General features: G+C 61.7%; 1 protein-coding gene across 1 annotated transcript in view; it reads left to right on the top strand.

The window, feature by feature from the left end:
• Csmd1 (CUB and Sushi multiple domains 1) overlaps nt 1-23,070 on the top strand; it is an 874,507-nt gene extending 851,437 nt beyond the window's left edge. The window contains 11 exon segments of the mRNA XM_048330750.1: nt 433-606; nt 2,405-2,578; nt 4,066-4,139; nt 7,155-7,266; nt 8,823-9,002; nt 11,273-11,317; nt 13,937-14,095; nt 14,905-15,017; nt 15,831-15,918; nt 21,326-21,458; nt 22,811-23,070. Coding sequence (XP_048186707.1) covers nt 433-606; nt 2,405-2,578; nt 4,066-4,139; nt 7,155-7,266; nt 8,823-9,002; nt 11,273-11,317; nt 13,937-14,095; nt 14,905-15,017; nt 15,831-15,918; nt 21,326-21,458; nt 22,811-22,970 — 1,412 coding nt within the window. The 3' untranslated portion in view covers nt 22,971-23,070.
• Nucleotides 23,071-23,797: the final 727 nt, after the last annotated feature.

Here is a 23,797-nt window from a genome sequence, read left to right as displayed (position 1 = left end):
CGGCCTTGCACTTTGGGGAGGAGACGCGCGGCCTTGCACGGGATCACAGAGGGCGGGAGGAGATCCCACCATCGTGGTGCATGAGCTCCACCCTCGTATTCGTGTCCTAGGACTCCTCCTCCTTTGATTTATTTATGACAACCACGATAAAAGTCATGAATAGGCATCCTTTTCCTTTCATGGCCGTGTACATACTTCATCCTGTTAACTCCTCGATCCTGTTTCCTTTCTCAACGGGTGACGTTTTCATTTGCTGGTGATTTTACATTTTCCACTGAACTCATGGACTAGGGTAGCAAATTTTAATATTTTTTTTCTGCCTTCGTAAGTGATTCTCCTCGTTAGCAGGGACGGCCGGCTCTGGGGGGGTGGGGGGGCTCCGCCGCCCGAGCCCCCGCCCGCCCGTCTTACCCGCCCCTCCTTCGGCCGCAGCCGTCCTGTGCAGTCCGCCGCCGGCCGTGCCGCACGGGAGCGTGGAGGGCGACGACTTCCGCTGGGGGTCCAGCGTCAGTTACCGCTGCGCCGACGGCTACCAGCCCTCCCACGCGGCCATCCTGTCCTGCGAGGGCCGCGGCGTGTGGAAGGGCGACGCCCCCCAGTGCCTGCGTGAGTCCCGCGGCCGCGGCACGCGCCCCTGGCCGCCGCGCCCGCCCCCAGCTCCTCCCCCGCCCGCCCCGGGGCACGCGCCCGCCCCCCGCTCCTCCCCCCGCCCGCGCCGCGCCCGCCCCCAGCTCCTCCCCCCGCCCGCCCCTGGCCGCCGCGCCCGCCCCCAGCTCCTCCCCCCGCCCGCGCCGCGCCCGCCCCCCGCTCCTCCCCCCGCCCGCGCCGCGCCCGCCCCCCGCTCCTCCCCCCGCCCGCGCCGCGCCCGCCCCCCGCTCCTCCCCCCGCCCGCGCCGCGCCCGCCCCCAGCTCCTCCCCCCGCCCGCGCCGCGCCCGCCCCCAGCTCCTCCCCCCGCCCGCGCCGCGCCCGCCCCCAGCTCCTCCCCCGCCCGTCCCTGGCCGCCGCGCCCGCCCCCCGCTCCTCCCCCGCCCGCGCCGCGCCCGCCCCCAGCTCCTCCCCCCGCCCGCGCCGCGCCCGCCCCCAGCTCCTCCCCCCGCCCGCGCCGCGCCCGCCCCCAGCTCCTCCCCCCGCCCGCGCCGCGCCCGCCCCCAGCTCCTCCCCCCGCCCGCGCCGCGCCCGCCCCCAGCTCCTCCCCCCGCCCGCGCCGCGCCCGCCCCCAGCTCCTCCCCCGCCCGTCCCTGGCCGCCGCGCCCGCCCCCCGCTCCTCCCCCGCCCGCGCCGCGCCCGCCCCCAGCTCCTCCCCCCGCCCGCGCCGCGCCCGCCCCCAGCTCCTCCCCCCGCCCGCGCCGCGCCCGCCCCCAGCTCCTCCCCCCGCCCGCGCCGCGCCCGCCCCCAGCTCCTCCCCCCGCCCGCGCCGCGCCCGCCCCCAGCTCCCCCCGCCCGCCCCGGGGCACGCGCCCGCCCCCAGCTCCTCCCCCCGCCCGCGCCGCGCCCGCCCCCAGCTCCTCCCCCCGCCCGCCCCTGGCCGCCGCGCCCGCCCCCAGCTCCTCCCCCCGCCCGCGCCGCGCCCGCCCCCAGCTCCTCCCCCCGCCCGCGCCGCGCCCGCCCCCAGCTCCTCCCCCCGCCCGCGCCGCGCCCGCCCCCAGCTCCTCCCCCCGCCCGCGCCGCGCCCGCCCCCAGCTCCTCCCCCCGCCCGCGCCGCGCCCGCCCCCAGCTCCTCCCCCCGCCCGCGCCGCGCCCGCCCCCAGCTCCTCCCCCCGCCCGCGCCGCGCCCGCCCCCAGCTCCTCCCCCCGCCCGCGCCGCGCCCGCCCCCAGCTCCTCCCCCCGCCCGCGCCGCGCCCGCCCCCAGCTCCCCCCGCCCGCGCCGCGCCCGCCCCCAGCTCCTCCCCCCGCCCGCGCCGCGCCCGCCCCCAGCTCCTCCCCCCGCCCGCGCCGCGCCCGCCCCCAGCTCCCCCCGCCCGCCCCGGGGCACGCGCCCCCAGCTCCCCCCGCCCGCCCCTGGCCGCGCCCGCCCCCCGCTCCCCCCGCCCGTCCCGGGGCACGCGCCCCCCCCTCCCCGCCCGCCCCGGGGCACGCGCCCCCCCCTCCCCGCCCGCCCCGGGGCACGCGCCCCCCCCCTCCCCGCCCGCCCCAGCGCACGCGCCCGCCCCCAGCTCCCCCCGCCCGCCCCGGGGCACGCGGCCCCCCCTCCCCGCCCGCCCCGGGGCACGCGCCCCCCCCCTCCCCGCCCGCCCCGGGGCACGCGCCCCCCCCTCCCCGCCCGCCCCGGGGCACGCGCCCCCCCCCCCCCCCGTCCCCCGGCCTGAGGGCCGAGTCCGCACGCTGAGCCCGCCGAGCGGCTTCGTGGTCCGCCCGGGGTGGTCAAAGCCGACGTCCTCCGTCCTCCCGCGTGTCCCCCACAGCCGTCTTCTGTGGAGACCCCGGGACCCCCGCCGAGGGGAAGATGAGCGGGAAAAGCTTCACCTACAAGTCCGAAGTGTTCTTCCAGTGCCGAGCCCCGTTCCTCCTGGTGGGGTCCTCCAGGAGAGCCTGCCAGGCCGACGGCGCGTGGAGTGGCGTGCAGCCCACCTGCATAGGTAACGGGGCCGCGCGGCCCGGGGCTCCGGGGGGCGGGGGGGGCTCGGGGGGGGCGGGGGGGGCCAGCCGAGCCCACACAGAGGGGTCGCGGCGGGCCTGCCGGAGGGAGCGAGACGGCGCCCGTCCTCAGCCCCCGCCTCACACGGGCGTCCACGCCGCCGCCCCGCGTCCCGACGGCGGGGCTGCCCGGGGCTCGGGGCCACGCCTGGCTTCCCGGCCGCTCGGCCCACGCTGGGGAGCCCTTCCCCCAGACGTCCCTCGCCTTCCCCGACACAACGAAGCCGGGGGCTCCATCTGGGCAACGGTCTGGAAAGTCAAATGGTCGCCACTTAGAAATGAAGACCATAGCAGCAAGAATTGCACTGGTGCTTTAAAATCATAGGGTCATTGTAGGATATGGTGTCATCTTAGTTAAAGTATTGTTCTGTGGTAAACATCTCTACGTAAAATACTTTTCTATATCTTGACAAGCTATTTGCTCTAAGAAACATTTTTTTTCAGTTATCATTTTCTGACTGTCCACTAGTGAATTTCAGTGTGCTGCCAGCCAAGGCCATGACAGTGCAGGTCCTGGGTGTGCAAAGTGCCACCGGTCCTGGGTGTACAAAGTGCCCACCAGTCCTAGGTGTGCTAGGTGCCACCGGTGCTGGGTGTGCACAGTGCCACTGGTGCTAGCAGGTGTGGAAATGTCACCACTGCTCCACCAAAGGCTTCTATTAGGAACACGAAGAGTTTTTCTCAACTTGATGTCTTGAGGAAAAGTTATCCAAGAAATTTGGAATACGGCTCCTTATAAGCCCCAAAATGACAACAGAACGTTATTGAAAACAGTACACTATTTGTGAACTAGTGTCTGTCAGTGGTGGGAGTTAACAGAGAATGAAGTCAATGACGTACTGAATAGGTAAGGACGCACAGAGCTATGAAAAGTCCGGTCAAGTACCAAAAGTGCAACAGTCACTTCCAGCCAGGCAGTTGCGGTTCACAACTGGAATCGTAACTACGTGGAGGGCTACGGATGGGAGGCCTGGTTCCGGGGCGCCCAGGCAGACACGTCCACAAGGACTCACGTGAGTGGAGAGGCGTCAGGAGGGGCTGTGTACCTGACATCCAGCCTCAGCTAGAGTGTGAAATGCAGATCGTGGCCCCGGCACGTACCCGGGCAGCAGGGCACTGCCTAGCTGAGCACGAGGCCCCGACTTCAAACCCTAGCACTGTCAAGAACTGATAAGAAGCTTGGCACCAGTGGCTCACACCTGTGATCCTAGCTGCTCAGGAGGCTGAGACCTGAGGATCATGGTTCAAAGCCAGTCCCAGCAGGAAAGTCTGTGAGACTCTTATAATTAACCACCAAAAATTTGGAAGTAGAGCTGTGGTTCAAGTCGTATTAAAAAAATGTTTTAAAATTCTCAAAGGTTTTCAAAAAGAAACTGCCCTTGATTTTGAAAGACCTTTTAAATAAGTTTGTGTTAATATTGCATTTCAGATCCTGCACACAACACCTGCCCGGACCCTGGCACGCCCCCCTTTGGGATACAGAACAGCTCCAGAGGATATGAGGTACTTCATTGTATTTCCTAGGTGTTTTTTCCTGGAAATATAAAGCACAAAGACAGTTTAGTATATGTGTACACTATTATATATCATGCATTTATTAAATTTATTCAACGAGAATTTCTGTTTTCACCTGTCACATCAGACAACTCAGGTGCCATTGTAATAATAGCTGTATTCATTTCTGCTTAGGGACACAGACAGTTGGACGTTTTTGCTGATCTAAAAAGACAATTCTCATATTGTGGTCACTACTGACCAGCACTGCGTAAGACTCCATTTGAAGAGTAGACATAATGGGACAATGACAGTGATTTTAGAGAGAAAAACAGAAGAGAGTATACTCTTTCTTTTATTATAAAGGTGATGAACGGGGGGGCTTACAGTTACACAAGTAAGGTAATGAGTACCTTTCTTTCTGAGCGCTGTTACCCCCTCCCTCCTGGGCTCCCACTTCCCCCTCCCTCCTCCCCTCCCCCCGAGTTGTAAAGTTCATTTCCCACTGAGTGTCCAGTGAGTATCGTTGCCGTATTATTAGTACATCCTTTGTCCTGCTGTTGTGGCTTGGTGGTAGAGAGCCCGGCTAGCAAGCACAAGGCTCTGAGTTCAAGCCCTGGTGTTGCCAAGAAAGAAAAGAAAAGATGATCACGATCATGATCGATGAGAGCGTGTGCTTGCCCCCGTCTCTTGGCTTGCCTGTGACATCTGCCCCGCCCTGGGTCTCACGAAGCACCGTGGATCCGTGGATTCGTAGCACAGGAAAGTCACTGGAAGGCTGGGCGATTCAATGACAGGCACAGTGTTTCAGCCAGCTGTAAAGCTCAAGTATTTAACCCCTCGGTGCTCGTATGACAAGAATCTGAGCGTACCCGAGTTCCACATGCACGGTTCCAGTTTGGGAATCCCATCCCACCCATGTGGAATAAGAAACCTTTCCCCCAGCCACACTTCCCGTCCGCTCACCGACACCAGGCTCCCCGGGTCACTGGCCGCCATGCCTCTTTCGATTTCTAGCATCCTGCGTGCACTCCATCTAGGAAATGCTCACAGGTCCATCCCAGCACAGTTTGCATAGTGTCCCAGACCCAGACTTACAGCTCCAGCTGAGTGCTTTCCGGCAGGTAAATACTGAATGCCACGTCTCTGGGAATATGATTTTTTTTTTTTTTTTTGCTCTGGGAGCACTTCACTCTTCCCTCTGAGCCTTGTCTTTTTTTTTTTTTTTGGCCAGTCCTGGGCCTTGAACTCAGGGCCTGTGCACTGTCCCTGGCTTCTTTGTGCTCAAGGCTAGCACTCTGCCACCTGAGCCACAGCGCCACTTCTGGCCATTTTCTATCTATGTGGTGCTGGGGAATCGAACCCAGGGCCTCATGTATACGAGGCAAGCACTCTTGCCACTAGGCCATATCCCCAGCCCCCTGTCTCTGGGACTATGAAAACATGCACATATATCGTTCTCACTAACCCACTGTGGAGAAGGAGTTTGGTCACCCTTCATCCCTGTGGCTTTCTGAAGTCTTTGCCTTTGCGCAGCTCATGGTGGGCCGTGGCCAGGGCAGGCGCCGTGTTTTCTAATCACGTACACGGAAGCTAAGGGGGGGTGACCCACCCCAGCCGCCACGGTGACAAAAGGAGCCACCCCCCGCCCCCCGCCCGCGGGACCAGCTGGCTGAGGCCGCCCGGAGCCGCGGCCCCCACCCGGACCCTCCCCGTCGGCAGGGCACAGTCCCGCCCTGAATGAGGGCCGTGTCTTCTTGAGCCCTGTGCGCGGCTGGCACGTCGCGCCCCACAGCCAGCCTCGTCGGCTGGGGGACGTCCCCACGGCCCCGTGCCGGCTGGCCCACCTGGGGACCAGCCCTGCTCTGCGCACGCAGCTGTGCCGCACAGACGCCTGTGTGCCAGGCCGGGCCCCCAGCCCCCAGCCCCGCGCCCTGCACACGTTCACACAGAGCGGGGCGGGTCCTGCCGAGCTACCCCACGGGGCCCCAGCTGTGGGAGGCACCACGCCTCCGCTCCTCCTGCCCTGGAGGGAGGACCCGCTGGGGAGCACAGCCGGGGAGCACAGCCGGGGAGCACAGTGGAGGCCGGGAACGAGGAGGGAGGAGCAGGAGGAGGAGCAGCTGGGGAGCACAGCCGGGGAGCACAGTGGAGGCCAGAAACGAGGAGGGAGGAGCAGGAGGAGGAGCAGCTGGGGAGCACAGCCGGGGAGCACAGTGGAGACCGGGAATGAGGAGGGAGGAGCAGGAGGAGGAGCAGCTGGGGAGCACAGCCGGGGAGCACAGTGGAGACCGGGAACGAGGAGGGAGGAGCAGGAGGAGGAGCAGCTGGGGAGCACAGCCGGGGAGCACAGTGGAGGCCGGGAATGAGGAGGGAGGAGCAGGAGGAGGAGCAGCTGGGGAGCACAGCCGGGGAGCACAGTGGAGACCGGGAATGAGGAGGGAGGAGCAGGAGGAGGAGCAGCTGGGGAGCACAGCCGGGGAGCACAGTGGAGACCGGGAACGAGGAGGGAGGAGCAGGAGGAGGAGCAGCTGGGGAGCACAGCCGGGGAGCACAGTGGAGGCCGGGAATGAGGAGGGAGGAGCAGGAGGAGGAGCAGCTGGGGAGCACAGCCGGGGAGCACAGTGGAGACCGGGAATGAGGAGGGAGGAGCAGGAGGAGGAGCAGGTGGGGCGGGAGCACCGACGCTGGCCGGTGGTCTTGGTCCTCACGTTGCCGAGCCCGGGAAGCGGGTTGCGTGTTGGTGAATTCCGCACCCAGGCCTGGAGGAAGCAGTTTTCTCCTCTCCGTTGTTTAACGTGTGACTGGCAGAGAGGAGAGCAGAATCGTCCCTGCTGGAAACTACACGTAGGCCCCGGAACGACGGGGCGAACCCTTCTTCTTCCCGGGGCGGCGTGTGCGGAGCTCCGCGCCGCGTGGCCCCGGCAGCGGTGGCCCGTGGGCTCCGCTCGCACGCTGAGCCGGGCAGCCGAGCGGGGCTGGCCGGGGGTGGCCCGCCCCCCTGACGCCCGCCCCCCTCCCCAGGTGGGAAGCACCGTGTTCTTCCGCTGCAGGAAAGGATACCACGTCCAGGGCTCCACCACGCGGACGTGCCTGGCCAACCTGACGTGGAGCGGGATCCAGACGGAGTGCATCCGTAAGCGGCCGAGCTCGCGGGCCGGGGGGGGTGGGGGGGGTGGGGGAGGGCCCTCCGTCTCTGTGCCCCAGCCCTCAGCCCGCGTGCGTGGCGCGCGCGGGGTCTGGGCCTCGGCGGGGGCTGGGGGTCCACGCGCAGCCCCCGCCGCCCCTGTGCCCGAGAGGGCGCGTCCGCCGGGCCCCGCCCCCGCCGGCCGCTCATGCCCCGCCCCGCCGGCCGCTCGGGCCCCGCCCCCGCCGGCCGCTCGGGCCCCGCCCCCGCCGGCCGCCCGGGCCCCGCCCCCGCCGGCCGCCCGGGCCCCGCCCCCGCCGGCCGCCCGGGCCCCGCCCCCGCCGGCCGCTCGGGCCCCGCCCCCGCCGGCCGCTCGGGCCCCGCCCCCGCCGGCCGCTCGGGCCCCGCCTCCGGGGCGCCCGGGCCCCGCCCCCGCCGGCCGCCCGGGCCCCGCCCCCGCCGGCCGCCCGGGCCCCGCCCCCGCCGGCCGCCCGGGCCCCGCCCCCGCCGGCCGCCCGGGCCCCGCCCCCGCCGGCCGCCCGGGCCCCGCCCCCGCCGGCCGCCCGGGCCCCGCCCCCGCCGGCCGCTCGGGCCCCGCCCCCGGGGCGCTAGCGCTGCTGCGGGGTTGAAGCGCATGGGAGTCCCGCGTGTCGATAGAGGCCGACGCGCGTGGCGTTCTGATTCCGCCAGGAGAGCCAGGGCAGCGTAGAGCAGGAGTCAGGAGTGCCTCGTCTGTCCCGCGTGCGAGCCGCGCGGTGAGACGCAGGGTCTCGCTCCGTGTGGACCGTGAGGACGCTAAGCTGAGGGGGGCCGTGTTTCCGTGGACCCTGCAGGGTGAGCCTCCGTGTGGTATTTGCACGTATTTGACAGCGACGGCTTGCACGCCTCTTCGCACACGGTGACAGCGTGTGCTGCCACGCAGTCGTAGACACGGCCTGCCCTGTGTGTGTCCCTCGGGTGCACCAAGCGTTCGTCAGCGTGTGTGTTCACACGCGCGCACGCGGAGTGAAACGTGCTAACTCACGGTGAGACGTTCAAGGAGGAAAAGCTGGCTGAAAATGTGAAACAGTATCAAAGCAACTACATCCATAGGTTAAAGTGTATAAATGTGATAATCAGTCTTTTATTCGCGACACACACACACATATATATAAACAATGAGGGTGAGATGTAGAACATGTGTTATTCCTTAGCTATAGTCCTTAAAGAAACAAGGCTCAACCACATCATGAACTTCTAAATACGCATCAGGTCTTGAGCGCTTGTTTACTGGACACGAACGTATGCGTTGCTGACGGAAACGGAGGTGTGCTCCTCCGAGGTCACACTCGGGCTGTTTTGGGGGCGCTTGGGGCACACCCTTTACCTCCACTGCCCGTCAGCAGTGTTGGGTTTACCTCCGAGCTAGAAGCTGTCCGTAGAATGACACTCCTACGTGACCCGTGAGAATCGCCGGCGTCATCGCCGTCTCCGGACCCTCACGCTCTGGTCCTCGGGCGCCGGGGCCGACTTGATGGCCAAGGGGCACCGCTGCGCATCTGCTAACGCCGCGATCGCTCTTGCAGCGCACGCCTGCCGGCAGCCCGAGACCCCCGCGCACGCCGACGTGCGGGCCATCGACCTCCCGGCCTTCGGCTACACGCTGGTGTACACCTGCCACCCCGGGTTCTTCCTGGCGGGAGGCTCCGAACACAGGACCTGCAAGGCAGACATGAAATGGACGGGGAAGTCGCCGGTGTGTAAAAGTAAGTCAGCGGCGGAGACACGGCGGAGTGCCCGGTGTAGAAGAGCGCGGTGCTGGAGCCGGCGCGGGGCTAGCACCTGACTGGGCCTCGGTGGTGGGGAGATGGGGTGGGTCCCTGCCCCTGGCCGACCCCCTGCCAGACCCGGGTCCCTGCCCCCCAGCTGACCCTGCCAGGTCCGGGTCCCTGCCCCACCCCACCCCCGGGCTGACCCCTGCCAGGCCCGGTCCCTGCCCCCCAGCTGACCCTGCCAGACCCCGGTCCCTGCCCCACCCCACCCCCGGGCTGACCCCTGCCAGGCCCGGTCCCTGCCCCCCAGCTGACCCTGCCAGACCCCGGTCCCTGCCCCACCCCACCCCCGGGCTGACCCCTGCCAGGCCCGGTCCCTGCCCCCCAGCTGACCCTGCCAGACCCCGGTCCCTGCCCCACCCCACCCCCGGGCTGACCCCTGCCAGGCCCGGTCCCTGCCCCCCAGCTGACCCTGCCAGACCCCGGTCCCTGCCCCACCCCACCCCCGGGCTGACCCCTGCCAGACCGGGTCCCTGCCCCCCAGCTGATCCCGCCAGGCCTGGGTCCTTAACCCCCCCCCCCGGGTGACCCCCCGCCAGGCCCGGGTCCCTGCCCCCCCGGCTGACCCCTCGCCAGGCCTGGGTCCCTGCCCCCGGCTGACCCCCACCAGGCCTGGGTCCCTGCCCCCGGCTGACCCCGCCAGGCCTGGGTCCTTGCTCCCCCCAGCTGACCCCGCCAGGCCCGGGCCCCTGCCCCCCACCGGCTGACCCTGCCAGGCCCGGGTCCCTGTCCCCCCCAGCTGACCCCGCCAGGCCTGGGTCCCTGTCCCCCCCAGCTGACCCCGCCAGGCCTGGGTCCCTGTCCCCCCCGGCTGACCCCGCCAGGCCCGGGTCCCTGTCCCCCCCAGCTGACCCCGCCAGGCCTGGGTCCCTGTCCCCCCCCGGCTGACCCCGCCAGGCCTGGGTCCCTGTCCCCCCCGCTGACCCCGCCAGGCCTGGGTCCCTGTCCCCCCCGCTGACCCCCCGCCAGGCCCGGGTCCCTGTCCCCTGGCCGACCCCCCGCCAGGCCCGGGTCCCTGCTCCCCCCGGCTGACCCCGCCAGGCCCGGGTCCCTGCCCCCCCCCGGCTGACCCCGCCAGGCCCGGGTCCCTGCCCCCCCCCCCTCCGGCTGACCCCGCCAGGCCTGAGCCGTAGCCGTACCGGGGTGTGTGCGGACTCAGTGTCTTCCCGTGTGGCTGGTAAATAGGCTTGATATCTGCTAGCCACCTTTAAAACCAGAGAGGAAAAGCTATTTGGCTGAAGAAAAGCATTCTGAGTTTTAAAATAAAAATATCTAATATATTACCAGAAGACGTAGGCTTCAAATGTGAAAATGGATAGAGAAGCATTTGCCAAGTATCAGAGCCTATACAAATTAAACTCTCTCTCTTTTTTAAAAATTATTTTCAGGACCACAACCTGTTTGGTGATAGCATAGGTTTATATACCTTCGGCGTTGTTTTTTTAATGACAGAAGCAATTAGCATGAACATGACACTTGAATTGCTGGCAGATTTGCGTGCTTGCCAGTGGGAGCGTTAGTCAGGGTGGGAATGAATGGCAGGCGCCCTCTCTGATTCTGAGCAGGCCGGGGTCCTGCCTGATCCCGGAAGGGCGGATGGACAGAGCCCCAGCTTCCCCGAGCCAGGTGTCCGCCGCGCCCACCTCGGGAGCCCTTCACACGCGCCTCCCGCGCCGTCCCTCCGAGGGGAGGAGGACAGACAGTGAAGAGCAAGGCGTGGCCGTCTGGCCGAAAACTCCTCACAGCCAAGAGAGGAGAAGTGCAATCTAGCCTAGTGCTCCGAGTTACACCGTGTTCAGGGGCAGTGGCGCCGTGTCCCTCGTGGTGCGGCCACGAAGCCATCGATGCCAGCGAGGGGCGGCACGGGCGGTAGAGCTGCTCGTTCCCCCTGGGTTTGCGGGTGGGTGCGTGCAGCGTGGCCCCCGGTCTCAGGACGCCGTCTCCCGCCTGCCACCCCCCTTTGCAAGGCTCTCTGTTGTAGACCTCTCCCGGGCTAGCCGCTCCGGCCCCGAGCTCGGCCTTCCCACACACGCAGGACGTACTCCACGGCAAGGACATGGGTGTGAAGTGCGTCTGTAGGCAGTATGTGGTACACTTTTTTTCAATTCTGGAGAAAGGAAAATGGCTTCGACTTGACATTTTTTTTTCAACCTTCTTCCCAAATCAATGTTTTTGAAAATGATAATTTGTCTTTTTACTTGTAGGTAAAGGAGTGAGAGAAGTTAATGAAACAGTTACTAAAACTCCAGGTTTGTATACCAGAAGAGTTATAGCTTTCGATCCAAGTCGTTTGTTTTCTACTGTACTCTGCACAGTGAAACCACTTCCAGCACTCAGATTCCCGAACCCATGGTCCCTGGCAAAGCTAACGTGCGCCACCTCAGAGACCACGCTCCCCACGCCTTGGCCCAGTGGTTGGCTGGTGGGCTGGCCTTTGGTGGCGGGAAGCCCTGGAGCGATGGATCCCGGTTGCACTGCGTGGACGGAATGGGCACTGACCCGTGGTGGCACGACAGAGAGCCTTATAAACGGGGTTGCATCCCTTCCCCAACTGCGGGATCTGGCACGAGAGAAGACACACTCGGCAGAGAAGCTCAGCTGGAGACTCAGTCTCCGTAGTTGAGGCGTCCCCTCTCTGTCTTGTGTTCATTACTCGTTCAGCTTGTCCTCGTGCGAGGGGCCTGGCGGAACCACATCACAGGCAGAACCCATGAGTCCACTCCCCAGGAAAGGATCCGTTACTCGAGCTCACCTGGCACAGGGCTCTGTGTTACAAGTTCAGATGATCCAAATAATAAAATACATCCCCAAACTATATTAGTTTAAAATTCCATGCCAAGGTTTCTATAAAACCAGACCATCTATTTAAAAAAAAATTTACTATATAATGCTGTTTGTTGTTATTTCTCTAGTCAAGTTTCAGCCCCAGTTCCTTGGGCATAAAGCTTGATTTTAGAATCCACCTGTTTGTAAAGCTGTTAATTCAGAATGCTGCGGTCCCTGTTTAGTTCCTGGGAGAGGCAAATTGTACCCACTGGACCAGAGGGATGGCTCCAATCTGCGTAACAAACTCTGAAGACGTTTTTATCTTTTGGGGCTATTTTTAAGTATTATTTACATGTAAAGGGATGAATGAATACTTATCTAGTCAACAGTCTCTTTCACGTTGTTGTTAGTGTGTGGGTTTTTTTTTCTGCTGGGTTTTTGGGGCTGAATTTGTGCTTCAGATATTGAAAAATCTAAAATTGCATTGTTGTAGATCCAAATATTATCATCCTAATGTCTTTTCCCCTTCTTCCTGAATAGAAGTGCTATTAAATACGGTTGTAAAGGCGGTAGGTTCTAGCCCAGACCCTTGTATATATTATATATGGTATATAATATATATTCTGTGTATGGATGTATATATACATATATATATATAGTGTGGGGATATATATGCTTTTATATTTGCACACTAAGAACAAGAAACAGGTCTGGGGGCTGTGACCCCAGAGGGGCTCTGCCCGTGCCCGGTGATGATGCTTACACATGGAAGCTGACTGTTTTTAGCGCCCCTGCCCCCAAGCACGCCCGAGGATAGAGCCAGGGCACCAGTAGAAAACGGTGTTGGCCAGCTGCACCTGGAAGAGAGTTGTTTAAGAGGTCTTCAATTTTAGTACCGTTGATGCAATCATTTTAGAATTTCCAGTTACAAAGGAGGACCTATGCAAGGCTATTTATGGGTGAATGAAAGTGTTTAGTGTCCGTTATGTATAAGCAAGGGCTTGGGACGCCGCGTACGCGGCTTCGTGTCCTCAAGTCGCTGCTCCCTCAGCAGTCTGGCTCTACGCGAAGTCCCGGGGCACCCACCGGGATCTGTTCCTTCGTGCTGCTCTTGCTGCACCCACTTTGTGGGTTTGACCTGTCCGGGGGGGGTGGGAATGTGGCCTGGAGCAGAAGCGTGGACACGGGAGGCACTGTGTCCCTGTCACTGGCTCACCTCTTGTTGTAACTGGACATGCCGAAAGCATAGGTAGGGAAAGATGACTCTAGCAACTCAACATGGGTTCTGACCAACTTTACTTAGAGTGGATTTTTGTCTAATTAAGTACTTGAAGCACATGCTAGGGCAGAAATTAAGAAGACCCTAAGAGCACCGAGAGAGCGATCCGCAGTCATTCTCTAGTCATGTTACGTTAGATTCGAGGATTTACACGCCTATATTAGCAGAGACAGAGAAAATAATACGTTCCACAAACAGTGGAAACAGAGAAGCGGTGGTGATGGCATTGACCTTCCTTGCTGATGGAGGAATCTTGTATACAAGGAGGTTGGAGTGGGAGAGAAGAAAATGGGTGTCAGAGGGGGGCATTGTGTGCTCACAGCATGCGGCCCCCGGGGCAGGAGAGCCTTTGTCGCTGGCTGGGCCTCCGGCCCTGCGCTTCCCGAGGTGAAGTCAGTGGGGATGGGACGGGAGTCCCGACCAGAGACACCTGTGAGTTCTGCTGAGCCTCCGCGGGCCCCGGGGTAGACCGGCCTGGTGGTGGTGCATTGCTTCTTGATCGCCACAGAACCTCAACGCGCTGTTGGCAGAGCCGCTTGCCACGCGCCTCTGCGCTTTCGGAGGGGTCTGCTAGAACAGTCGTGCCTTAGGTTCTGGAATGCCTCCCGTAGGGCCAGAGAAGGCGACTCGCTCACCCCGCTGGCCAGCGCCCCTGTGGCTTCGGACGCTCACCGAGAGAGGACGTGTCTGAGGCTATCCTGCTCTTGACCGTGCGGTTGATTGACACCTCTCGCGGGTCGGCGGTGGGCCCTCCGTGCTGTAATATGTCTTGATCTGGTGCCTGGCTTCGGGCACTGACGCTGGTCTGTTCCCCCTCTCGCAGTTCCTTCCGACGTGTTTTTCCTGGGCTCCGTGTGGAAAGGATACTACGAGTACACAGGCAAAAGGCAGCCGGCCACGCTGACCGTCGACTGGTTCAACGCGACCGGCAGCAAGGTCAACGCGACCCTGACCGCCTCTCAGGTGCAGCTGGAGCTGACAGGTAGGCCCAGGCCGCCCCGAGCGCTTCGGCCCCCGGGCTCGGCCCAGGGGCTCACGGCGATGGAGCCGGGGCGGCGGAGCCGACTCGGTGGGCACGGCCTCCCGTGCCCCGCGAAGCACGGCGGGCCGGCCGCGTGGCCTCCTCATTCCTAAGATGGCGGAGTGGGTACGGGAAGGGCAGTGGACGTCCTCACGTGGCCCGTCGGATCTCGCACCCGCCGCTTCCATTCACGGAGGCCGCCTCTCGGCGTCACGGTCTTCCCCGTCTCCTCACGCGTGGATGTTGGACGCGCTCCTCCGAGAGCAGCGAATAGGAAGGGCTGACTTGGTAGTTCTGGGATGCCTCACTCGCGTGTTCTCTGCACGTGGACGGCAGGGTTTCAGTTTCATTTATCCGTTGTTTGTTCTGCCTCATCTTTGGGAATGAATGGATGGTGGGGTCACCCCCGTACCCCGGCCTTTCTCATGGGCCACGCGAGCCCACTGTGCCAGACACATCCAGGGTCGTCCGCGTAGTCAGTCGCTGGGTTCGAGTGAGGGCTGTGTCCGTGATTCTCTAGACTCCTGGCTGCTTTTGTTACCAGAATCACGTGCGTGCTGCTTTCTTCTTCCTTTGGGGTAAAAGTGTTCAAGTTAACAACGAGGCCTGCACTCGTCTGAGAGGGGTCTAGACAGAGACGTTGATCAGAAGCTGCTTTCAGTGAGGAAAGGAAATTTATCAGTAAAAATGAAAGTTCCACGTGAGCGTTCCCTTGTTCCCGTGGTCGCTGTTCGTGGATGAAGGGCTGACAGCAACCTGTCTCCACGCAGGGGTCTACAAGAAGGAGGAGGCCCACCTGCTGCTCAAAGCCGCGCACATCAAGGGCCCCGCTGACATTTTTGTGAGCAAGTTTGAAAACGACAACTGGGGCCTGGATGGTTACGTAAGTCCCCCCTGGGGTTTTACACCTTGCGTGTGTGTGTGATGAGCTGAAGACCCCGGGCAGAGGTTGCGTCCGGGATCGGTCTCCACGGTCTCCAAGACCCCGGGCAGAGGTTGTGTCCGGGATCTGTCTCCACGGTCTCCGAGACCCCGGGCAGAGGTTGTGTCCGGGATCCGTCTCCACGGTCTCCGAGACCCCGGGCAGAGGTTGTGTCCGGGATCCGTCTCCACGGTCTCCAGCCGGGGGGAGCCCAGGAGCCACCCACCACTTCCTTTCGTAACAACCAAGTCGCACCATTGGAAGTGGGAGAAAAACGGTCCAGAGCAAAGAGGTTGCTGCTTTAGAAGAGCACAGAGCGCTGGAAGTCCATTTCCCTTCTCCCAGCCGAGTCTGTACCATCACGGGTACATCTCGATCGGGTGGTGGTTACCTCCTGTGAGTTCGAAACCCAGCCCCTCCCAAAGAGCCGAACGGCCACCAGCTTCCTTCAGGGCCCACTTCACACACGGGCGGCGTGGGCCCCGGTGGCCCACGGGCCGGGGCGCCGGGCGGACGGCAGCCCTCCGCTGAAGCACCAGCGGATGGCGCAGCCCCGGCCCCGGCCGCCGTGGGGCGGTTTGTGGCGGCCACCGTAGGGGCCCAAGGAGGTGGCTTTCGTGCAAGTGCAGCCTGGAAGGACAAGGACCTGGCAGAAGGGACTTTTAAAAGCGCCCCTGACACGCGTGGCACCTAGACCCGAGGTGCGGGTGTGGCGGGGCCGCGGCCCCAGCTGCCGCTCACGCCCGGCCCCCTCCTTCCTTCCCTGTCCCCCAGGTGTCGTCGGGGCTGGAGAGAGGCGGCTTCACCTTCCAGGGCGACGTGCACGGGAGAGACTTCGGGAAGTTCAAGCTGGAAAGGCAAGGTACGCACGCGCTCGCCCCGCTCGCCCACGAAGCAGAGCTGAGTGAACGGCCGGGCGGCCGGGGAAGGGGCTGACCTCACCAGAGAAACGCAGATCAGGGCGGGGGCCGAGCAAACACGGGTCCTCCCCACACCCAGACGGAGGTGCGCAAACGAGGAAGGAAGCACGCCAGCCGGGCGCACCTGTCACTATCAGAAACACTCACCGTGTAAACACTCGTACGTCCGTGTGTCCTTATTATAGCTGTATAATGCGAAGAAACTACATTAAGATAAAACAGAGGATGAAACTGAATTTTGCAGTAAAGAATCTTGCAGTAGAATCTTGCAGTAGAATCTTGCAGTAAAGAATTTTGCAGTAAAGTAACAGTAAGGAATATAAGAGCTGTTGAAAATGAAGAAGGATTTTTAAAAAGTAAGAATAATTAAAAATGGCCAACTAACTTAGGAGATTTCCTTAAAATGTATATGTGTGTGTGTGTGTATGCACACATATGTATGTACGTATGCACACACACACATCCATACATATACCATAAGGTGCATGGGTTCTAGTTATTAGAATGTTAGAATGGTGCATTTCAGAGAAAATGGTTTGGGCTGGTAGACGGGACACCCTGCGTGCAATTCTGAATATGTGTGAGTAGACCTCCTTTCATTCAATAGCGGTGACGTTTCCATTAGGCAAGGATAACAATGTGTTCTTTACATACGTAGGTATGCTCCAGTCAAGACCGTATTGATTAGAACTCATAGTGGGTGTGGAAATTTAATAATGAAATCCTGCTCTGTATGAATAACGTATGTTTAAGAAAAGTAACTATCCTTGCAAACCAGAACTTGCCTGTGCAAGCTGAGGAGGCCGCTCTGTGGGGGAGAGTGCGTGAGCGCTGTGGGGGGGCCCTGGTGTCCCCCCCCCCCTGCCCCGGCCCCGCCCCGCCCCGCCCACAAACGCCGCAGCAAGACACTAGAACCCACTTCATTAGAAGAGAGATGGCTTGCACGTGCTACGCATCTGTCGTAAGAGTAATTGCTTCTGTGGAGAGTTTCATCCAGTGACTCACGTTAAGTTAGACGCCGTTGTTCAGCCTGTTGCGTTCAAGGAATGGTTCTCATGTAATGATGCAGAGGAGACAGGCCCTCCCCCTCCTCCCTCCTCTCCCCTTCTCCCCTCCTCCCTCCCCCCACCCCCTCCCCCTCCCCCTCCTCCCTCCTCCCCCCTCCTCCCTCCTCTCCCCCTCCCCCTCCCCCCTCCCCCCTTCCTCCCTCCTCCCCCTCTTCCCTCCTCCCTCCTCCCTCCTCCCCCTCCCCTCCCCCTCCCCCCCCTCCTCCCTCCTCCCCCCTCCCCCTTCCTCCTGCCTTCCTCCACACGCTGACTCCCCCTCAGCACTCAGAAGGGACCATGGGCTCCCTCCAACCCTGGCTCGCGTCCCGCCTCAACCTCTTGCTTCTTCTAGAATGAACGACGAGGTGCGGTCTTCTTTTTTTCTTACCCTTTGAGTCGAGGTATTTTACGGTCTCACGTTGTACTCCCAATAAGCGAGACAAGTCACCAACCCAGAGCCTCCTCTGGATGTCCGTGCAGAAGCCCAGCCGTTCCACCCATCGGAAGACGGAGCAAAGCGCGTGGCGCTGCGTGGCCCCCGCCCGCAGCCACAGGGAGGCCAAGAGGCCTGTGTGGAACGAGAGCGGCCCTGTCTGTCTTCATAGCCTTGAGCTCCACGGACGGCTTTATTCCGGCTTGCAGGATGCTGCCGGTGCTTTGAAACGTTGAGGAAGGGCAGCTCCTCGTGGCACCGGTGGCAGGGTCACCGTGGTGAGGGTGGCATTGGACAGTGTGCTGTGACCCCTACCGGCCTGCCCACCAACACACGTGAGGGGCAGGAGAACCCAAAGCAAAAGGGACCATGCATCACAAAACACTTCTAGCATCCCAAATTCACCGTCACTGGATGGAAGAGCTTCAGATGACGGTGCCCGCAACAGCTAGTATTTCAAGTGGGATTATATCACTGGGGGTAATGGAGTAGAATAAATGCCGCAGACCGGCCCGAATGATGGGTGAGGCTGTCCTCTTACTCCAAGCCAGATCCTGCCTTTCCTCCCTGCGGCCCCCGCTCTGCTCGGCTCTCGGGACGCTGACGGGGGCCAGGCGGAGGGTGTGGCTGCCCGCTACCACTCACCCAGGGAACCGACCCAACGTACCGCTTTGCTGTTACACAGTTCCTTCATGCTACCTCAGTCCTTTTTTCGTTGAAACAAAATGACAGCTTGCGTTCACCAGAAATCTTCATGCTCGTGTAATGATGAGCTTATTGTCAGGATGAAGAACAATTTGAATCCCAAGAAAATTTCCTGTTCGCCCAATTAGAAAAGGCGACGCTTAAGTAATGCGTCAGCGACAATCGTTCATTTAAGAGTGATGGTTGAAGCCTGTGTTTATGGGCAAAAATAAACCTCCTAATTGTCTCAGGAGACAAACAACAAAAGAAGTGATTATCATTAAGTGAGTGCTGAAGTCAAGTTAATTTGAAAGACGTTAGTGTCAAAAATAAGAAACAACAAATTGGCTTGCCCATTAAAACAGAATGGCTTTCTCCACAAACGGCGTGAAAGAATATCTGCGGGAAAAAACCCAAGAAACTGATAAATAGGTTTATCTAGAAGATCTGAAATAGCTCATGGCCCCGCCATCCAGAGGTGGGCAGCTCGGGAAGGACGAGAAGACGCGTTTCTCGGTGGAATGCGCGACTCCCCTAGCTCGTCGCATGGGAGAAGATGCCGGCGTCCTCGCCTAAGTGAAAGAATGAAGGATGGGTCCTCAGAGGCCATCAGAGTAGACGAAGGAGAGATTTGAGGAAGGGGTGCAAATGAGAGCACTCGGGCGGGGGGGGGGGAGAGCGGACAGACGGGGCGGGGCCGGGGGGGGTGGAGAGAGAGCGGGCAGACGGGGCGGGGCCGGGGCGGGGGGGGGGGGAGAGAGCGGGCAGACGGGGCGGGGCCGGGGCGGGGGGGGGGAGAGAGCGGGCACACGGGGCAGGGCCGGGCAGGGGGGGTAAAGAGAGAGCGGGCAGACGGGGCGGGGCCGGGACGGGGGGGGGGAGAGAGCGGGCACACGGGGCGGGGCCGGGCAGGGGGGGTAAAGAGAGAGCGGGCAGACGGGGCGGGGCCGGGGCGGGGGGGTGGTAAAGAGAGAGCGGGCAGACGGGGCAGGGCTGGGGCAGTAGGGGCAGAGCACACACTGATACCCCCAGCAACCATGGTGCAGACCAGCGGGTGGATGTCCATGGAGAGAGTCTCGTGAGACAGAGAGATGGTGTTAGGCCAGGCTTCTACCTAGAATATCCTGTTCCATGCTTAAGTTCGATCCTTGTTAACGCAGAGAGGTAGCCAAAGGACCTCACTCAGCGACAGAGAACAATACTGGAAGAATTAGAAGAAGTAACTAGCAAAAAATCATTTCTGGTAGTCAAGCCAACAAACTCCACCTGATACACCTTTGAAAATTGAATATTTCGTACGCACCCATGTCAGTGGAAAAGCCACATCCAAGAGTCCATGGAAATAAAGGAAAGGGAACACAAACAATATTATACAGTATTGAAAGGCGGCTTTTTAAAAAGTCCCCAGCAACAGTAGAGCTCAGCATACAGGGCATAGAATGACCCTTCATTTTTATTTTTCCTCACACTAATTGTTTCCATGACCTTTTGTGCCGTGTCAATACACCTTGCATGCTTTGTCCCCCAAATCAGTAAAACGAACACAGTGGCTGGAGCTAAGTAGGAGCCCTTGGATAGCACCGTCATTTCTGAGCACGGACGGCCGTACGGGTCCCGGGCTGTCGCTGGGCTATTCCGAGTTTCAAGAGGAGATCTCCTGGGCACACAGATTTCCCCGAGTTTTGGGATTGGCAACTTTACATCCCTTATGGACAAAAGTATAAAGTTTGGACCTAATGTGAAGCGATATGCAGTGCGGACGCCCTGGGAATGCGGTAACGGGCACCCGATAGAACCCACGAGATTCTCGAGTCCAAAGCGGCCCCCCTGCATCTGGACACGGGTCGAATGTGTGGCGGCGATTGACTGCGGGTCTGGGTGGACACCCGCCACGTTCCAGGCCTGGCTCTGAGCGCAGGAACCGCAATCACGCCGTGGGAGAGCCTTGTCCGGTGACGCACCGGCCTCCTTGAGGCACAGAGCCACCTCTGACCACGGGGCCCGTGGCCGGCCACCCCGTCCTGGGCACGAGACGCGGCTGGTGCCCTGGGCCTGCGCCCCACGCCAGCCACCGGAGCAGATGAGCAGTCCTCCCGCTCAGCCTCGCGCGCCCCGTCCCAGACGGGAAAACCACCGACCTCCGCCCCCGTGCGCGCGCGTGGCTCCCGGCTGCCTGCGGAGGGCCCGGGGCGGAGGCCGGGCCCGGCCCCGCGCTGGACGGGGGGGGGCACCTCCACACCCGGCTCCTCAGCTCCGCAGGGCCACCCCGCTGCGGGGCGCGCTCACGTCGGGTTATAAAGAACCCCACACCGGGCGAAACCCGCGGCCCCCGCCAGCCCGCCCGCGACGCTGCGGACGCCCGAGGCAGCGGCGGCGTGAGGACTCCGAACGCTCCGTGGCTTCTGAAAACAGACGAGCCTGCGCTCCCGGCCCGGAACTCCGCAAGGGGCGGAAACGTGCGTGTGGAAAGCGCCTCGGCTCAGCGGGGCCACGGTCCGCTCGGCGCCTGTGCCTCCCTGTGCTTGGGCACCAGTGACGACGGCCTGGGCCCTGACGGCGGACGGGAGCTCCCCCCAGAACCACTTCCTTCCTGGCCAGCCCTGGCGTCGCGAGGGTGTGGCGGCCCGGGCGGGCGCGGGGGGCCGGCGTGGCCCGGAGAGCTGGCTGCCGTTTGAGACAGGGCTTCCCCGCGTAGCTCGGGCCGCTCCGCAGGGCGGGCCTCGCGCACGCCCACCCGTGCGTGCGTCCGCGGCGAAGGGCGCCGCAGCCCTCTGCCTCGGCCTTCGCGCTGGCAGGAAGCCATGGTGACCAGATCCCAGCGCGTCCTGCCTTTCCAAACCATCGTGCCAGACATGTCCACACAGCTCCGGAATGTTGGTAGAACTCCAGAGACAGCGACTAGCACGCTCAGCACACGCAACGCCACGAGTACGAGTTTTCTGTCCGTGTGTGTACAAATACACATCTCTGTAGCTAACGTCCGGGGGCCCCTGAATTAATTAGGGGGAGCAGGATTTGCTTCTGGGTCTTTAAAGTGGAGGTGAGAGTCTTGGGGAAAGCCTGTCAGCGGGGTCCCCGAGGGTGAAGACTCTGGTTCGCGTGGATTTGTATTCGTCTGCACCTGACTGCGCAGTGCTGGAAGCTCAGGGAAGGAACTGGAAATTAAAACGTTCCCTTATCTTCCAGATCCCTCCAGCTCCGATCAAGATTCTTCGAATCGTTACCACGGCACCAGCGGAGGCTCCGTGGCCGCGGCCATTCTGGTCCCGTTCTTCGCTCTAATTTTATCAGGGTTCGCATTTTACCTCTACAAACACAGGTACAGAGTGTGCGAGTTCTCTGAGGGTGAACCGGGCTTGGGCCACGGCGCCCGCGCGTGCACGTGATGTTTGTCACGTGGGGACGTCTCTCTCGGGGCCTAGGGGTACCTAGGGGTACTTACCTGTGTTCCTCCGTGAGGATGCTTCTACATCTCACGGTTTGCTGTTGATGAGGCTGTTTTTGTTCTTCTCGCGTTGGTTCTGCCTTGTTCATAGGACACAGTCGCCTTCAGAGAAATTAATGACCGCGCTAAATTCTAGCAGGCTTTGTCATTCAGCGATCAGAACATCAAGATAACATCCGACCTATCCACAGAATTGTCCCTGTGGCCCGGACAGACCTAGGAATCTAAAATTTATCCATTTGTACGAATTCCTTCCTTCGGAAAATAAAAACTGTGTGCTTTAAAAGGTTCCCTGGTTACCCACTAATTTGCTAATTTCTAAATTAGCACATTTAATGTTAAATAAAAATTTTTTTTATTTTATTTTAAATAATTTATTTAAATAATAATTTAATTTTAAATAATTCTAAATTGACTAGTTTCTCAAAACATGAGAAAGCAGCTTTCATAAGACCCTTCCCTGCCTTTAGGGTAATGTGGACACAAATGTTTTCAGAGGCTCCCCAGTGGCTGAACAGGGCCTCCATCAGCCCCAACAGCGAAGCTGGGCTCTCTGCTGTCCACCTTCCTGCCCGCAGCTGCTGTTGTTTACCTTCTTGATGGTGGCCATTCTAACGCATTCTGTTTCACCGTGTTTGTCTTTTTTCTTTACTTCACTCTAATAAGAGAGAAAAAAGAGCCTGCACAGATGTATTTAGATCTTTGAGTCAAAAAAAAATCTTCTAATACGTTATACATGGATTATATGTAACATAAAACATGGTTATGTTTAATCACACCGTATAAAATTATTTCAATAATGTTATATGTTTCTATAAAGACTCGTTTTGATTTACCAGAGAGTAAGTAAAGTTAGGACGATGACGGCTCTGTAGTGAGGGTGGCGACTGACGGCTCTCCGCCGAGTCTCCGTGACCGGGCGCCCCGCGCTCGGTGACCCCCCGGGGCTGGACGGGGGCGCACGGAGAGGCGGTGTCCAGACCAGAGTCCACCTCCTCCAGACCCGGAGCGCCCCTCGGCTGCTCAGGGGACCCCGTCGTCATGCGATGTGGGAAGCCGCTCCCCCTGACGCAAGTGTATATGCATGACCCCCACCGTGGCCGGCGGGGGGGCTGCTCCCCGCCCCCCGGCGCCCCCCCCCCCACTGCAGGGCTGGCCCCCCCCCCCGCAGCCACGCCTCCCCCGCCGGATCCCGGGTCTCACGGCGCTCCTTCTCTTCCTTCCAGAACAAGACCAAAAGTCCAGTACAACGGCTACGCCGGCCACGAGAGCAGCAACGGCCAGGCGTCCTTTGAGAACCCCATGTACGACACAAACTTGAAGCCCACGGAGGCGAAGGCCGTGCGGTTCGACACGGCTCTGAACACCGTGTGCACAGTGGTATAGCCCCCGGCCCCCGGGGACCCATAGCCATACCTCCGAGGGACTCGCGGTGATTCCTCTGGTGCCATAGCCCGCCCCCTCCGCTCTCGCTTCGCGCAGCCCCCCTCACCTTCATCTCGGCAAACGTGCGGCGGGGATCCCCACGCCCGCCCGCCCGCCCGCCACGAGGAGGCCCCCCGGCCGCGCTCCGGGAGGAAGGCCGCCATCGCGGACTCCACGCCTCTCCATCCTCCGGGGGCGGCGACAATGGGCGGCCACGGCCCGCGCTCCCGTCCCCCAAACGCTCCGGGGAGAGGAGGCTTCCGGAAGGGGCCCCCGCCGCCGCCCGCCGCGCACACCGCCCGGGCCGGGCCGTCTCTCCCGAGTCCGTCTCCAGGGACGTCGGAAGATGGGCGGTTCCGCTCTCGCCTGGCAGGATTTTCCACGCACAATCTTCTTTGCACCCGCGTGTTGTGAATGGCCGAGAAGGGTTCCGAGCGCAGACCAACCGTCGACGCAGGGTCTCTCCACACCACCCCTTGTATATAAACACCGCCCGCACCACCCAGCCGCCCAGCCGCCATCGCCTCCGTGGGAGCCGGGGGAGCACCCTAGACACGGCACAGGTTTCACAAAGCCCCACGGAAGAGATTTATTTTATTAGGGTTCTGTCCACCGCGTCCGCGTGCTGAGTTCATTGCTGAAGTCCGACGACACACAAGAGGCCTTTTATTTCCCATGCGTTTGCCCCTTCTCGCCTCCATCTCCCCCGTGTTGTCTCTCCTCTACGACTGAATAGCGGGGGGACGGGGGGCCCCCGCAGCGGCCCCCGTTTGCCGTGTACACGTGTG

Source organism: Perognathus longimembris, chromosome 21 (assembly GCF_023159225.1).
Source record: "Perognathus longimembris pacificus isolate PPM17 chromosome 21, ASM2315922v1, whole genome shotgun sequence".
NCBI classification, from domain to species: Eukaryota; Metazoa; Chordata; class Mammalia; order Rodentia; family Heteromyidae; genus Perognathus; species Perognathus longimembris.
This window is presented reverse-complemented; position numbering and strand designations above follow the sequence as displayed.